General features: G+C 45.1%; 1 protein-coding gene across 5 annotated transcripts in view; it reads left to right on the forward strand.

The window, feature by feature from the left end:
• The window catches only part of SGSM3 (small G protein signaling modulator 3), a 29,767-nt gene that overhangs the window by 6,394 nt on the left and 8,883 nt on the right, over positions 1 to 14,490 (forward strand). For 4 of the 5 annotated variants that reach the window (XM_059846499.1, XM_059846502.1, XM_059846500.1 and 1 more), the window contains 10 exons: positions 3,619 to 3,701; positions 4,964 to 5,049; positions 6,188 to 6,254; positions 7,616 to 7,827; positions 7,976 to 8,083; positions 9,277 to 9,420; positions 9,852 to 10,047; positions 10,251 to 10,396; positions 11,290 to 11,517; positions 12,378 to 12,432. In XM_059846499.1, coding sequence (XP_059702482.1) covers positions 3,695 to 3,701; positions 4,964 to 5,049; positions 6,188 to 6,254; positions 7,616 to 7,827; positions 7,976 to 8,083; positions 9,277 to 9,420; positions 9,852 to 10,047; positions 10,251 to 10,396; positions 11,290 to 11,517; positions 12,378 to 12,432 — 1,249 coding nt within the window. In that variant the 5' untranslated portion in view covers positions 3,619 to 3,694. The remainder of the gene's footprint in view (positions 1 to 3,618; positions 3,702 to 4,963; positions 5,050 to 6,187; positions 6,255 to 7,615; positions 7,828 to 7,975; positions 8,084 to 9,276; positions 9,421 to 9,851; positions 10,048 to 10,250; positions 10,397 to 11,289; positions 11,518 to 12,377; positions 12,433 to 14,490) is intronic. The other variant, XM_059846503.1, reaches the window with a different exon arrangement.

The raw sequence follows: 14,490 nt of genomic DNA on the forward strand, positions 1-14,490 counted from the left end.
GGTATGCTGCCTTTTCGGTGGATTTTTTTTTTTTTTTTAATCAGTAGGGGAAGAGCACTCTTGGGAAGGAGTTTCTGTCCCAAAATAAAGGTCCTACTGAAAGGCTCCAGACAGTGTCATTTTGTGCTTAGCACATCCAGGCCCTACCACCAGAGGCTTAGGTGGAAATCACCTAAGCAAAAGCAGGTAAAACACAGGCAGCAGGAGATTGCTGTCTGGTGTTTGCCAGGAGCCAGCTAACTGAAATCTCTCATACTACAGCTGTGGAGAAGAATCAGTGTGTCCAGGGGAGGCACACTATTTCCAAGTGGAAGTAAATTTGCAGGACTCCTTTGCAAACATCAAATTCTAAAGGACGCCTGCACTAGAAATTAAACTAATTGGATATAATGCTGCATGGTGTGCGTTTGCAACTCCAACAAAGGTGTTGCAGGTGGAGTTCTTCAAATGGCTGTACCTGAGGCTGACTACATGCTTCTATTGTAGCCTTATTTTTCAGGTACGTCACACCTGTGTTCCTTCAGGCTGGAAACAATTGTGGTGTGATGTTGTTCTGATTTTTTAAGATTTTCTAAGCCTTCTGATGTTTACATTCTTGTAACGAACTTTCTCACACACTTTCTGTAAATAACTTATTGTTTTGCGTTCTTTTATAGAAGAAGAGAAATTTGATAGACTGTTAGTTTGTCCAGTGTCATTGGAGAGGTGGCACTGTCACCCTCCAATCCACTGTCACTTTTAAAAAACTATAAATGTTAAAATCAAAAACTAAACTTCCCTTTTCTTCACCTTGAAAGCAGCAGTGTATACATTTGTGTTGTTTTGTATCCTGTAATAACAGTGTGATTTGTTTTGGGTTCTGAATTCAAAAAGTAAATCTGTGATTAGCAGGTACTATTTGCATTTTAGCAAAAAATACATTTCTTTCAAAATATGAGGACTACCTGTTGTGTGACCACAATTGCTTCATACCAGAAACTTAAATTGCCTTTAAACATGGGAGATTGCTCCTTAATGCTTGGGTTAAACTGGTTTTAATTTTGTACTACTGAGGGTTTGGGAGTTGCCATTAATATTTGTTGGATCTGATGTATTTTTTCCTTTGTATTTCTTACTGTTGTTTTTTTTCAGAAGTGTGTACATTTGAAATAACAGCAATTTCACACATGTGGTTTCACAAGCTTTGTGGAGCCCCTTTTGTTACTTGCTATCTCCTGGCTAGGAGAGATTAGAGAGTTGCTTTAGGTTTATATCCCTCAGTCAAAGGAAAGACCTTACTATGTCAATCCCACGTATCAGATCTCCTCTTCCTCCTCCTGGCTCACACTAGATGGTGCCTGGCTGTGTCAGGGAGCCTGCTTCCCAGTTCCTGTGATGCTGGAGGGGCTGATTCAGTGGCCTCAGCACCTTCTCTTGGAGACACCTGGCTCTGAGGGCAGTGTCCAGGGCAGTGTCTCCATGTGCCACAGCAGGAGCCTTGGCGCCTTCCCTTGGTGTGATTCCTGCTGCTCACCCTGCCCTTCTGCACAGCCATGTCAGCAGCAAGGTGAGCCTCACGCTCTCTCTGGCCTCTGTCCCAGATGGGTGCTTTCAGAAGGTTTCTATGGGAACCAGGGGCAGGAAAAACCTGCCCACCAAGTTCAGTGCTCAAATGTCAGGGACAGGAGAGCAGGCAGGGGAGTGATCCCCAGCAAGGTGGGGGCCAGGGCGTGATGACGTGGACAAGGGAGGGTGTTCCATCTGCTGCACAAGGAGAGACTCACTGAGCACTCTCCTGCCCCATTTCCAAGCAGTGTGGTTAATTCCCTTTTTATGGGTTTTTTTCTCAGACACATGCCTGACACCCTGGCCTGCTCCTCCACAGCAGGTTGTGTCAGCAGTGGTTGTACATGCAATGGAGGTTAATAGTGGCTGAGGGGAATCTCTGCTCACAAGCTCAAGGCACTGAGGCTGGATTCAGAGCACAGGCAATGACAAGCATGGCAGATGTACCACGTGTGACTGAATTCCTAATAAAAGCCATTGGAAACAGGGTTTACTGGGCTGAGAGAAAGCAGGGGAGGAGGACACCTTGCAGGCTCAGGAACAGCCATGGTTGCAAGGCAGTGAAAAAAGCATCAAAATACATCCACAGCAATGTCGAAAGGGAAGTAAGTAATGTCAGCCAGTTTACCTACTTGGAGTGCATGCTCTGTGTGTTCCCATGTAATATGAGCATGCAGATACTCATTTTGTCATTGTTGCTATGTCTTCGACTACTAAGGGAAGAGTTGGTGCTAAGGGAGCAAATGGGACTGGAGTGTAGGGAAGAACACACAAACATTTACAGAACTCATGGACATGCAACTGACCATCCTGTGGACAACACTGCTTCTCAGAAACAAAAGCTGAATTTTATTTTTTTGTTTGTTTGTGATTCTTTTTGCTGTAAGCATTAGTGTCAGAATGGATCAGTGTGTCTGTTCATCCTTGCTGGCGTTTCTCAGTCAGAGAGCTGTTTAGATCCATAAGGAGGAAACCTTATCATTTGTGTTCCCAGACACAGATGTTTTTTATGCTTTTGCAGTGGTGTGCAGCTGCTTATCTTGGAGTGCTGTAGCAAGTCACTTCCTGGCTGCAGGTGCTCACTGGAAAGTTCACGGAGATGCAAAGGCAGTATAACCTTGTACTAATCAGAACTGTGAAACAACTTGGATAGGGCCTGTGGGATGAATCCCTGGGTTCCTCCTTTTAGCAGCTTACAGTCATAAGTAGCTTTAATGAAAAGGGAAGCTGGAAAAGCCATCCTAGGTGTGCAAATGTTAGTTTCTCCCAGGTTCTTTCCCAAGGAAGTGTGAGTGACTGATCTATCCCAGCACTGGCTTAATCTGCTTGGTAGAGGTGGCTTTTGCTGTCTCCCACACACAAATTGTAAGGTTGATTTTAAAGTCCAGAATCTCTCTGATTACTGAAGTATCCCATTGTTTTCCTGGAAATCCCCATAGAAATCCCCATAAAAATATGCTGCTAACTAGTGTCAGGAAAGCTAGGAGGGGAGCTCTATTGCCTGATCTAGTTCAGAGGAGCCTGGTTCGTGACTCATTGCAGAGGTACTTGATAGTGTCTTGTCCACATCCACGATGCTTCAGGGACTTGTATTCTGCAGCCCTACACACTTTACTCCTGTGCTTTGTGGTGCTACTCCTAAAGCTTCTTTTGGACTTAGAGCATCTAATGATTACCCCTTAAACCCTTTTCACCACTCCTGTCCCTTCTCCATGGTCAGTGTCTTCAGAAAATGATGATGTGTGGGGTATTTTCTTAGTTTACACCATTAAATAAAGGACACACAATATGAAATGGAAAAGGTGTTAAAAGTTGACTTGTTTTTTTGACATTCTTTCAACCAGTAATGCTGTTATTTCCACAAGAAATATGGCAAATTACAGTGTGCTCTTTCTAGCTGGTCAGTAGGTAAGAAACCAAAAGGAAATTCCAGTCTCTGGAATTTATTTCTTGTATATTAAGGAATTTCATTTTCACATGAGGAAGTTGCATGTGAGGGGTCTGTCAGTCCCCCACCATGTTCTCAGATGTTAATTGAATTCTCTCATCACCCTTTTTGTCTTCTTATAACAGGAGTGTAACATCTCACCTCCGTGGACAGCATTTCTGGACCTGCTGACATCTGTGCCACTCAGCCTTGCCTAGTGCAATGTCAGGTGAGCACACAGAAGGTGACACAGTATCCTCTCATTTCCTTGCTTGCTCTGTCTTCAGCTGAAACTTCATAACAAAGGTTTCTGGTTCCAAGAGACATTCTTTACAGTGAACATACTTTCTGGTCAGATTGAGAGAGAGGAAACTTTGTGACCCAGGAGCATTTTCACTCAGGGTGAGCTCAGTTCCTTCTTTTACAATGTAGAAGCTTTTTCAGACATTGAACAGAGAGGAAGAAGAAGGTTGAAATGTGTTCTGCCTTCCCCATTTTTCCTTAAGATATGCTTGATTCTGTTCTGCCCCCAACACTTCCCCCAAAGTGAGTGGCTCACAATGTCTGTGAGAGATTTTTGCTGTACAATGGTAGCTCTAGGATAGGCAGAATGCTGAAGAATAACTGGAGTTCAGTTGTGGACTTCTGAGATAGAAGCTATGCTAAAACCAGGTGGTCTTCTTAGGGAAGCCAACTTTCCTACCCTGTACTTTTTTCTAGACTGACCTTCCTGGTCCAGCTGGTTATTTCAGGGCACATAACCCAGGGGGAGACTATGCTTCAAGGCCAAGTAGACCTTTGTCTTGCTGACAGAACAACAGAAGACTTTCTATTTTTTATCTGCTTCAATTGCAAGACGTGATGTCTGCTTGTATGCCAAGGGAAGCTGTTCCCTGGGACTCTACCTGAGAGTGGGAGGGTGTTTGTCTTGAACACAAAATATCAAGGTTATAGGCATACTTTCATTGCTGCTTCTCTCTATACATGATCTGACAATATTCCAGCCCATTGGGGAAAAAAGGGAGCCGTTGAGCATCTTTCTGAGGGCTCTGATTTTTCATTCTGGTGCCTGAGTGACAGTTTCAGGGAACTCTGGAGTTCTGCTGGTGCTGGTCCATAGAAGGAATTTACTTCTGCAAAATAATATTTATTTGGTGATAATACCCCTGGCTTGTTGCTGATCACATAGCTTTTCCAAGCAGGGGAGTGATCATGTGATGCCATGGAACTATTTCTCTTCCCTAAGAATTGCTTTCTTAGAGATAACTTCATTTGGCCCTTTTGCCTCTTTTGCTCAATAAAAAAGAACAAAACCATCTGAAATTACTGGCTTCCCTGGTGAAGTGGGAACTGTCTCAATGTTTAGAGTAGCAGTAGCAACAAACTGATGAGTGAGTCCTTCCCGTGCTGGAACAGTCTGTATGGAGTGTGTATCTTCCAAGGGTGTTCTTCCAGGTTTTCACTGCTATATGTTGATCTCTTTCTGTTTAGGCCATCACACTCCCTCTGCTGGGGGTCCCTTCTCAGCACTCACACCCAGCATTTGGCCTCAGGAGATCCTGGCAAAATACACACAGGTACAGTGTGGGACAGGGTGAGGATGTTCTCTGGATCTGCAAAAGTAGAGGGGAACCTGGTGTTTTCTGGTGGTCTCTGAAAGCCATAGGGAAAAGGAGAGAGAGGTGCACTTTCCCTCCAGTGCTTTGGTTATGGAGGTTTGTGGTTGCATCCTGGCTTTTGCAAGAGGATCTTGCAGAGCACAAAGAAACTTCTGTGAATTATTTCCCTGCTGTTTTGCAACTATTGCTCCACTGTAAAAATGTTGACACTCTCAGGGAGCCTCTGTCATCCTCATGCTACTCTGGGTGGCTTGTGCATGGCAGGAAGTGCTTGTCACCAGGTGGGTAACACAGGAAGGAAGGAAGCAGCCATGGAATTTTGTAATTTAGCCACAGTGTTTGCTGAAAGCAGATTAAAGCTTTTTTTGGAGGTATGTGGGCAGTGCTTCTTGCTTCTTAGGTGCTGCCTGGTTGCAGTGCTTGCAAGAGTCCCCCACAGGAGGTGCAGGTGGGCTTGCAGGAAAGGGGAGAGAGCAGTAGGTATTTACACCAAAAAGAATCCTGGAGGTAATCTCCAGTGTGCATCCCCCAGTACGCCCCAATGCCAACCATGAGCGCAGATGAAGAAGGTTGAGATCTGGGTCATGGACCTTAACTTTCTTTGGCCTGTAATTTGGACTTGCATCACAGGTGCAAATCCCAGTTTTGCCTGCTGCCTTTCGAAGGAAATTTGAGAGCAACAGGCAGAAGATGGAGTGGTGCAGGGAGCTGAGTCTGCAGTGTGTGTGCAGCGGTAACAGGAAGGACGGCTGTCTATTAGTGATGCAGGCAGTAGAGACCACTTTAGCTGGTGTGTGTATATTCCTCAGTCCATGAGGAGAGCTGTGCTCTGATCTTGATAAGATGCTGAGCTCAAGTCCTGCTGGGAAAAATTGTCTAGTTATTTTCTCTGGAAAAGTCAAAATGGGAATGGCAGGCAACGTCCCCTCAGCTGGGGATTGTGGTGGGAGGCTCTAAAAATTAAAGGGCGAGAGGTCTAGTTGCTCAAAGGGCACAGAGTGGGTAGTGGTGGGATGAGGCAATATCTATGTGTCTCTGTATGGTTACAAGTGATAAAATGCTGAAAATGTCTGTTTTCCTTCCTCACATCTCCCAGAAAGAAGAATCCGTCGAGCAGCCAGAGTTCCGCTATGATGAATTCGGTTTCCGAGTTGACAAGGAAGGTAAAAACCAGTCCCATCCCTCCCACTTGCATTGTGTTCAGCCCTTCCCATGCTTTCAAGTGTGGGAGGATTTTGCAACCATTCTGTGCTAAGTCTTGTCTACCCACCTGTTTCTATATCCTGCCATTTGTAATCAAGTGCATTAGATGTGCTGGCTTTATGGAAGTCCAGAGCATAAGCTGTGCAGCAGTCATTTCCATCCCCTTATGCTGTGCCATGGGGAAGAGGGAGAAAATTTCCATTACCAGCTGCATTCTGGAGAAGAGCATCTTTCCCCTTTCACAGTGGGATCTCCATTGTGTTCAGTAGCACTGCAAGGGCTGATAGCAGGCACAGTAAAATGTGCTGTCTGCTGAAAAACTCATGGCCGAGAAGAGTGGTGGTGTGTTCTGCCCACCTGAGCAAAGTGTAGGGCAAAAACCTACATCCTAGTTTTTCTGCAAGCTATGGAAGCAGACAACCAAATTGAAGGAGGCATGGAGTGCTGTTGAAGCTGAGCATTAAAGTACAACAGCTGGCTGCCTTAGCAAAGAGGAAGAGAAAGAAGTAGGAGATGTAGGAATTGTTTCATGTGCTCTGGGGGTCATTCCCAGGGCTCAGGCTATATAGTGTAAAGGCAGAAGTTGTTTGCATGTGTGCCCTGAGGCACCTTGAGTCATAGAGGATCCTCTTTGAAGCAATGACCTGAAGATAAGGACAGAACACAGTCATTTTTTTTCAGCCAGAACATCTGTGCATTATAAAATCATCAGAAAGATTTGGAGCGCGTTGCTGGGATGTATTATATGATGAAGGACAGAGTGCCTTATGTCAAACCTGTCCTTGTGCTAAAGTATCTTATTTTTGGAAGCCAGCCTCAGGTTAAAGTACTCTCTCATTGTGAATTTGGAAGTGTCCTTATTAAAGGATTTTGGTGATTAAAAATCCCCAAAGTTAACATTTTGCACCTCATTACTTCCATGAGCATAAAGCTTCTGCTTTCCAGCTCTGAGGCTTGCTATGCTTTTGTCAGGCTGATTTCCAGATCCATACAAAACTCAGCAGGATGACTGCTGCCAGGATCTTGTTTAATTCCAGCCACATTGTGGTCTAAATCATGAGTAAGTAGAGACTAGAAGCATGCCGACTGCTTCTTTAGTTCTCAAGGTCCCAAGCCTTTTGCTTATGACCATAAAATTTGCTGCATGGAGTGGGCAGTTAGAAACCAACCTTTGCCTTTCCATGCTCTGACTGAAAGATATGAATGTTTTGAATGGGCTTTTTTCAGATGGCCATCCTATTCCCCACCCTGCCATGTGTTCATTTCCTCTCCTGCTCCCTCCCTCACTTGTTTCCATTCCTTTCTCTTCCCTTTGCTGAAGCAGATGGTGCTGAGCCGAACTCCAGCAAGCTTCTGGGGGTCCCACTGACAGAGGAGCCACAGCAGAGGCTCAAGTGGCAGGCTCATCTGGAATTTACACACAACCATGATGTGGGTGACCTCACCTGGGACAAAATTGAGGTCACCCTGCCACATTCAGACAAGCTGCGCTCCTTGGTGCTGGCTGGCATCCCACATAGCATGAGGCCACAGGTGAGAGTGCTGCCTGTTCTGGGCAGGCACTCCTGCCTGGAGTGAGAGATCATGGAATGGGATCTCTTGAGATGGCAGTTGAGAGGGTGCCAGATTATGGCTTTCTATGGCCAAGTGATTCCTGTCTCTGTTCACCCTGTCCCCCCAGCTGTGGATGCGCCTTTCAGGGGCTTTGCAGAAGAAGAGGAACTCAGAGATGTCGTATCGAGATATTGTGAAAAACAGCTCTAACGATGAAACCATTGCTGCCAAACAGGTAGGAGATCCTTTGAGTGCTGAGTGGGAAGAAGAGCAAGATTTGCTGTGTGAGGAGCGTGGGGTGTCTGCCTGACACCTGCAGGAGGGGCAGTTGGGAGGATGTGTGGTTAAATCCTGCTAAAGCTTAATCCTGTGGGGCATATTTCTCCTCTGTTTTGTTGGAAAAATAATTGTTTAGCTCTGCTCTTTCCAAGGACAGCAGGTTTAGAAAACCTGTGGCAGCAGCTCTCTGGCTGCAGAGAGCAACTTTTCCAGGCCTTTCTGGGAAAAGGCTGTGAGAAGATCAGAGAAAAGAATGAGAAACAATTCTTATCTTAACTTGCTGCACCTGTTGTTGTGAACGTGTGGAATGTGTTATGGAGATTGGTTTACCAAAGGGTGGTTTCCTAATTAGCCAATGGTGATGGTGTTTTAATTAAAGGACCAGTCAAGTACACGTGTATCATAACTGTCTATAAAAGCAATGGGTTTCTTAACAAAGACAGATTGATCAGCCCTCTGTGAATCATGGAGTCAGTGCTAATTATTACCTAGTGAGGGCCCATTGCCGATATCTGGTGACTGCCGACTTGTACTGCAGCCTAGGCTGAAGGTGGGGGGCCTCCCTGCCACGATAAGAAAAATGCTGCAGTTGCATCTCAGCAAACATCCTCATGGTCGCTGAGGGAAGGGAAGGATGAAAGGCTGACAGATGCAACTCTGTTGAGATTGTGGCAGCTGCTCTCAGGGCCTGTCTTTGTTCCCTCCAACACAAAGTTTTTGAACATCTATGAAAGACTATTAAAGAGTGTTTTCCCTCTTCCTTTGACCTCACGGATTTGGTCATGTTTTTGGTTTTTCTCTGGAATACGTTCGTTGAGGAGCCATGCTTGAAATCCAAGCAGATGTAATTCCCATCTAATGTATGTTTCCTATTGTCAGTAGTGAAATTAGGATCTGAGTTTAGGCGAGTATTTCTAGGGATTTGGCAAGCCACTGTCTGCACTGGCATTTTCCTACATGTCAGTGAAGGCTGTTAAACTGACCCCAGATGCTTGGACAGGGACATCTTCTTTGTTGCCTCAGGACTTATGGGTGCGTGTGGGGAGGCAGAGTTCCCTGAGGCGGGGGGCAGGGGGAAGTGCAGAGAGCTGAAGGCAGTTTTTCAGATGCTGCAGTCTGACTCTGTCCTTGTTTATGGCTGCCTTACAGATTGAAAAGGACTTGCTACGCACAATGCCCAGCAACGCCTGCTTCTCCAACATGAACAGCATCGGGGTGCCACGGCTGCGCAGGATACTACGGGGACTTGCCTGGCTCTACCCTGACATTGGATATTGTCAGGGCACTGGCATGGTAACCTGCTTTCAGAGTGTCTTTGTGATAGGGATCAGTTTGTCTCTGGCTGCTACACCAGAGCATGAATGATTTGAGGTAGTGCTGCCAGATACTGTGGTCTCCAGGTGAGCTGAAGAGAAATCTCTTCCACCTGGAATACTTCTCCTAAGGAAGGAATAGCAAAGTAGCACCATACATCCAAAGATACAGAAGACTTTGATCCATCTGTTGGGGAGGGGGCAGTCATTATACTGAGGAGAGATCCCTTCAGTGGAGACTGCAGTAGAGCTCCTGCAGAAGGAAGATTTTTGTCACCTAGATACTGGTCCATCTCTCCATGTGAGAAAGTGGGGAAAGAGTTCTACTCTTAGAACATACAGTTTTTCTCTACTCTCTACCGTAAGAGTTCCCTCTTAGAACATGCAGTTTTTCTTCCCTCAAAATCTTAGGTGGCTGCTTCTCTGCTGCTCTTCTTGGAGGAGGAAGATGCCTTCTGGATGATGTGTGCTATCATTGAGGAATTGGTTCCTGCCTCCTACTTCAGCACCACCCTCATGGGTGTGCAGACAGACCAGCGTGTCCTGCGGCAGCTCATCGTACAGTACCTGCCCCGCCTGGACAAGCTGCTTCAGGAGCACGACATTGGTAAAAGTGTGCCCTAGAAATTTCTTGCCAGGGTGACATGCAGACAAAGAGCATTGTTCTTTTTCACAAAGGGGAGCATCAGGGAGAGAAGCAAACCTCCTGAAACTGGAGGCAATGCATGGAGGGAAGCCCTTAGGAGAGTCCACCTTCACTGGCTGACTGACTTCCTCTGTTGTGATTATTTTCCATGTCTCTGTTCACAGAGCTCTCCCTGATCACCTTGCACTGGTTCCTCACCTCTTTTGCTAGTGTTGTCCACATCAAGCTGCTGCTGCGTATTTGGGACCTCTTCTTCTACGAGGGCTCTCTGGTGCTGTTCCAAGTCACTTTGGGCATGCTAAGTATGAAGGTAATTCCTAGCTCCTGTCCCGCCTTTACTGTACTTCAGTGTTTAATTTTGAGATTTAGGGCCAAGAAGGTTTTGTATTCTCTTGCTGTATGTGTTTTGGAAGTGTGTTAGGGAAGATGACATCCTGCTGCCATCAGAACTGGAGGCTGTGAAAAACTTCTAAAGCACTTCACAGAAATTAGAGATTGCTGTTTCCTGTGCATATCTCATTTGTTGCCACATAATTAAACCTCATCAGGTGCCACCCTCTAATCAGTCTAGGTCCAAACCTGAGGATCCATCTCATCTAAATTTAAACTGAGATACCTTTTGATTTTGCACAGTCTGGGAGGAAAGAGAAAGCCAAAGTTGTGATCATCTGGCAGGTTTTGGATGGCATTGCTTGAATGCTTTAAGAGATGACTGCATTTGATTTTTTTCTTTTCTATGTGAAAAACAATTTTGTATTCAGTTACTCAGTTTGCTGTGTGAAGGGCAAGGGTGATCCTGATGGGAGTAAGGGGGAGGTGGAGCACAGTTTGACATGGTGCTCTAGAGTACAGCTCCCATTCTCTTATCCTTAGCAAGATCCCTGCTATGACTAGTCCCAGTGGTTGGTGCAGGACAGGTTTGAGTTTGGTTTTCTGTGCTGATTTGATTTCTTTCAATGGTGAATGCTGCGATTCAAAAAAATGCCAGCTAGAATTCTGGGAGGAGAGTGCAGTAGAGCAGTAGAAGATGCTGTTCCCCTGTCAAAAGTAGCTAGGACTTTTCCTGTGGAAGGTTTTTTTAATGGAATTTTCTAGTTGTACCTGCCCAGTCTGTACACAGAATGTAAAACTGCATCTAGCAGCCTCAGGAGCACAGCTGTCATGTTTACCCCTCCATGAGGTAAAAATGCTGTGTTGTTGCAGGAGGATGAGCTGATCCAGTCGGAGAACTCTGCCTCGATCTTCAACACGCTGTCAGACATCCCGAGCCAGATTGAAGACGCAGATGTGTTGCTGCGAGAGGCCATGCGCGTGGCTGGCTCCCTGACCGACGTGGCAGTGGAGACTCAGCGCCGCAAACACCTGGCCTACCTCATCGCTGAGCAGGGGCAGCTGCTCAACTCCAGCACCACTGTCAACAACCTATCCAAAGTGGGTGCACAGAGTCCCTTTTTACCATTCCTTACAGATTCCCACCTAATTACGGTTTGGGAGCAGAAGGTCCTCCTGTTTGAGAGGATTTTGGGTTCCAGGATAATTGTTACCCAGTGAAGAAAGTGTACTGGGAAGTCCTGTATCAATTACATGCTGCCCGTTCTGTCCTGGTTGATAAATCCCCAGATGAAAGGGATATTAGCACTGATTGTAATTATCATTCATGAGAGTGAAGATGAAATGTGATGCATTTCATTAACGGAAACTAAAAGAAACAACATCTGCTTTTGGCAGAATTTTCTTGAAGCACGCAGAGTAGGAACTGAATTTAATCCATTAGTAAAAAACTGGTACACTAAAATAACCTTGGAAGGTAGAGTCAAAAAACAGCAGCAGCTGCTTTTGAGGAGCCAAATTAAAAATACACCAGTGTTTAATCTTAGACTAAAATCTACAGTTGCAGACAAGACACTCAGGCAATTCTAAAATGTAATACCCATCCACTTAGAAATTTATATGCAATTACATGCTGGACTGCTTTTTGCAACAAATAGAATTAGAGTTAAAATTATTTACATGGATTGTGGTTGATTCTTGAACTTCAATTATGCTTTTGTAATAATTACGGTATAAATAACCTGTTGCACTTGGAGCAGTTGGAGCAGTAAAGCAGATTCAATGTGTTAGGTCAGTGTGTTAGACAACGTGTCTAAAACTGACGGTTCACTGGCCTGCCCCTTCTAGTGGTAGCTGTCAGGACCCCTTGCCCGGAGCTGACTGGTGTGGTGGGTTGCTTTATTTTATTTCTGAAATCTGTCCTGATGTGTGCACTTTGTTCTCTGTTCCCTCTCCCACAGATTGTGCGACGCAGGACTCAGCGCAGGAAATCCGGCATCACCTCTCTGCTTTTCGGTAAGGACAATCCCGTGCCTTTCGTGTCTAGCTGGTGGCTATAGCAGCTTAGGAAGGAGGGGAGCAGGCAAAGCAGGGAAATATTGGGACAGAGGGATTAGAGAGAAGGGAGTCAGAACTGAAGGATAAGAGCAAAGAAGTGCAGTTTACCACTTGATTTCTTTGATCTGAGCTCAAAAAGTAAATTTTAGATGAGACAGTCCATGAATAGTGGACCAACAGGAGGTGCAGATCAGCCCAGCTGTAATATCCTTCTTGCACTGATCAACAGGTCAAACACATTTTCTGGCAGACCTTATGCAGTCCACAGGCTGGATGTGGTACTCTCTGATCTTACTCTGCTCAGTTCAGGAACATTTCTGAAGATCTGAGACAGGGCAGGATGCCAAGTGTGTCACCCATCAAAATTATAAATGAAAGCATCATTATGTTTTCCCTTACTTCTTCTGAGAGTTTGATGTTGTGACTTCAACAACAAGGGGAAGTCTTGCTTTTGACTCTTAATTTTCTTCACTTATGAGCCAAGCCAACATATGTCTAGAAAGGGCACAGTCAGGATAGCATTTGCAAGGGTTTAAGAGTAACTTATTTCTTGACTCCATAAGAGCCCTTTCTGCTGTAAGCCTCAGTGTCATCACCCTACTTGAAATTAGCTAGCCTTCTTGAAATTGCCTCATGTCACCACAGGAATTGTTTTTCCGGAAGAAGACAACATACTGAATTTACAGGGCTCAAACAGTGTTCCTGTTGTTGTTGAAATGGCCTGAATAAATCTAAAAATGGGCTTTACTGGTCTTTCCAGAGAGGAGCTTTTCTGATGTTCTCCAGGAAGCTGATATATTGTCATGGATTTCCTACAAGCACATAGAGCATTACATAGAAAAAGTATGGTGGAATAGCCATGATTCTGTAAAGTCAAGCATGAGAAGTGAAGAAACACAGGAAAGTTGTTTGTGCAATCTAAACTCAGAGCTTTTGTATGTAATGTTATCATACAGTTGGTACAGACTGAACTGGCAGGGAGCTTGGCTGCCACACACACCTTTCTTGTGTCTTAGTCTCCTTGACAGTTTGAGTATTTTTGTGAATCTGATAGTGAGTTATGCACTTGCACAAAGATAAAATTTAAGTTCAAGTTGCAAAATATATCAGTGGTAGAACAGAGATAATTGATAGGGTTTTATCATTTTAGTGGGGCTTCTGTACAGTGACCATCACATGTTTCACCTAACATTATTCTTAGTATTTAAATGTTGGTTAAAACTGAGAAGTTGTCATCCTGCAGCAGTTGACCACAATGGAAAAATTCAGCCCAAGTGAGAGGAAGGAAAGCTTGTATGTGATAAATTCACCCTCTACTGAGAACTGACAATCAATCCTAAATGTAAAGTCTGCTGCCTGTGATAGTTACTGTGTAGAACTGGTTCTTAGCCCTCATCTGGGAGGGAAGGAGAACTTACCCAGAGCTTAATTCTTCTTCCTTAGAGTGAGTTCAGATGTGGTAATAACTTGAGCAGGAGTCATAGAACCACAGGAGCACTGTTTAGAAGAGACCTCTCAGTGTCTGTATTCCAGTGTCTCCTGCTTGAAGCAGACTCTTGCTCATGCTAGATTGGGTTGGACAGGGCTTTGTGTAGTTGAGATTCAAAGAGTTGAACCAGATTTACAATGCAGGAAGAGAAAGAAATAATGAAAGATTGGTAGAGAGCAGAACATGCAAGAGGTGTTTTCCTGTTGTGCAGGCATTGCAGCAAGGGAATGCAGAAGAGCTCCTCCTGTGCAGAGCTGTGCAGTCATCAGTCTTTGCAGGCTCAAAGTAGAGCCTGCTCACATGCGGCTGATTGTGCAGTGTGGTTTCCTGTTTGGAAATGTGGGTGTTGAAGTTTGAAAGTGTACATGTTGAGTGCAGTGAGGTGAGTCTGGGGGACACGCCAGCTGCTTTCCTCTGTACCATGCCCACTCTAAGGTGGGAGAGTGTGGAACTTGCTCCTCATATCTCCTGCTTGTGTTTGGCTGGGATTGATCTGAGTACAGAAGGAAGAGGGAAGAGCATGGTGT

This window comes from Haemorhous mexicanus, chromosome 5 (genome assembly GCF_027477595.1).
Source record: "Haemorhous mexicanus isolate bHaeMex1 chromosome 5, bHaeMex1.pri, whole genome shotgun sequence".
In the NCBI taxonomy this organism is placed as follows: Eukaryota; Metazoa; Chordata; class Aves; order Passeriformes; family Fringillidae; genus Haemorhous; species Haemorhous mexicanus.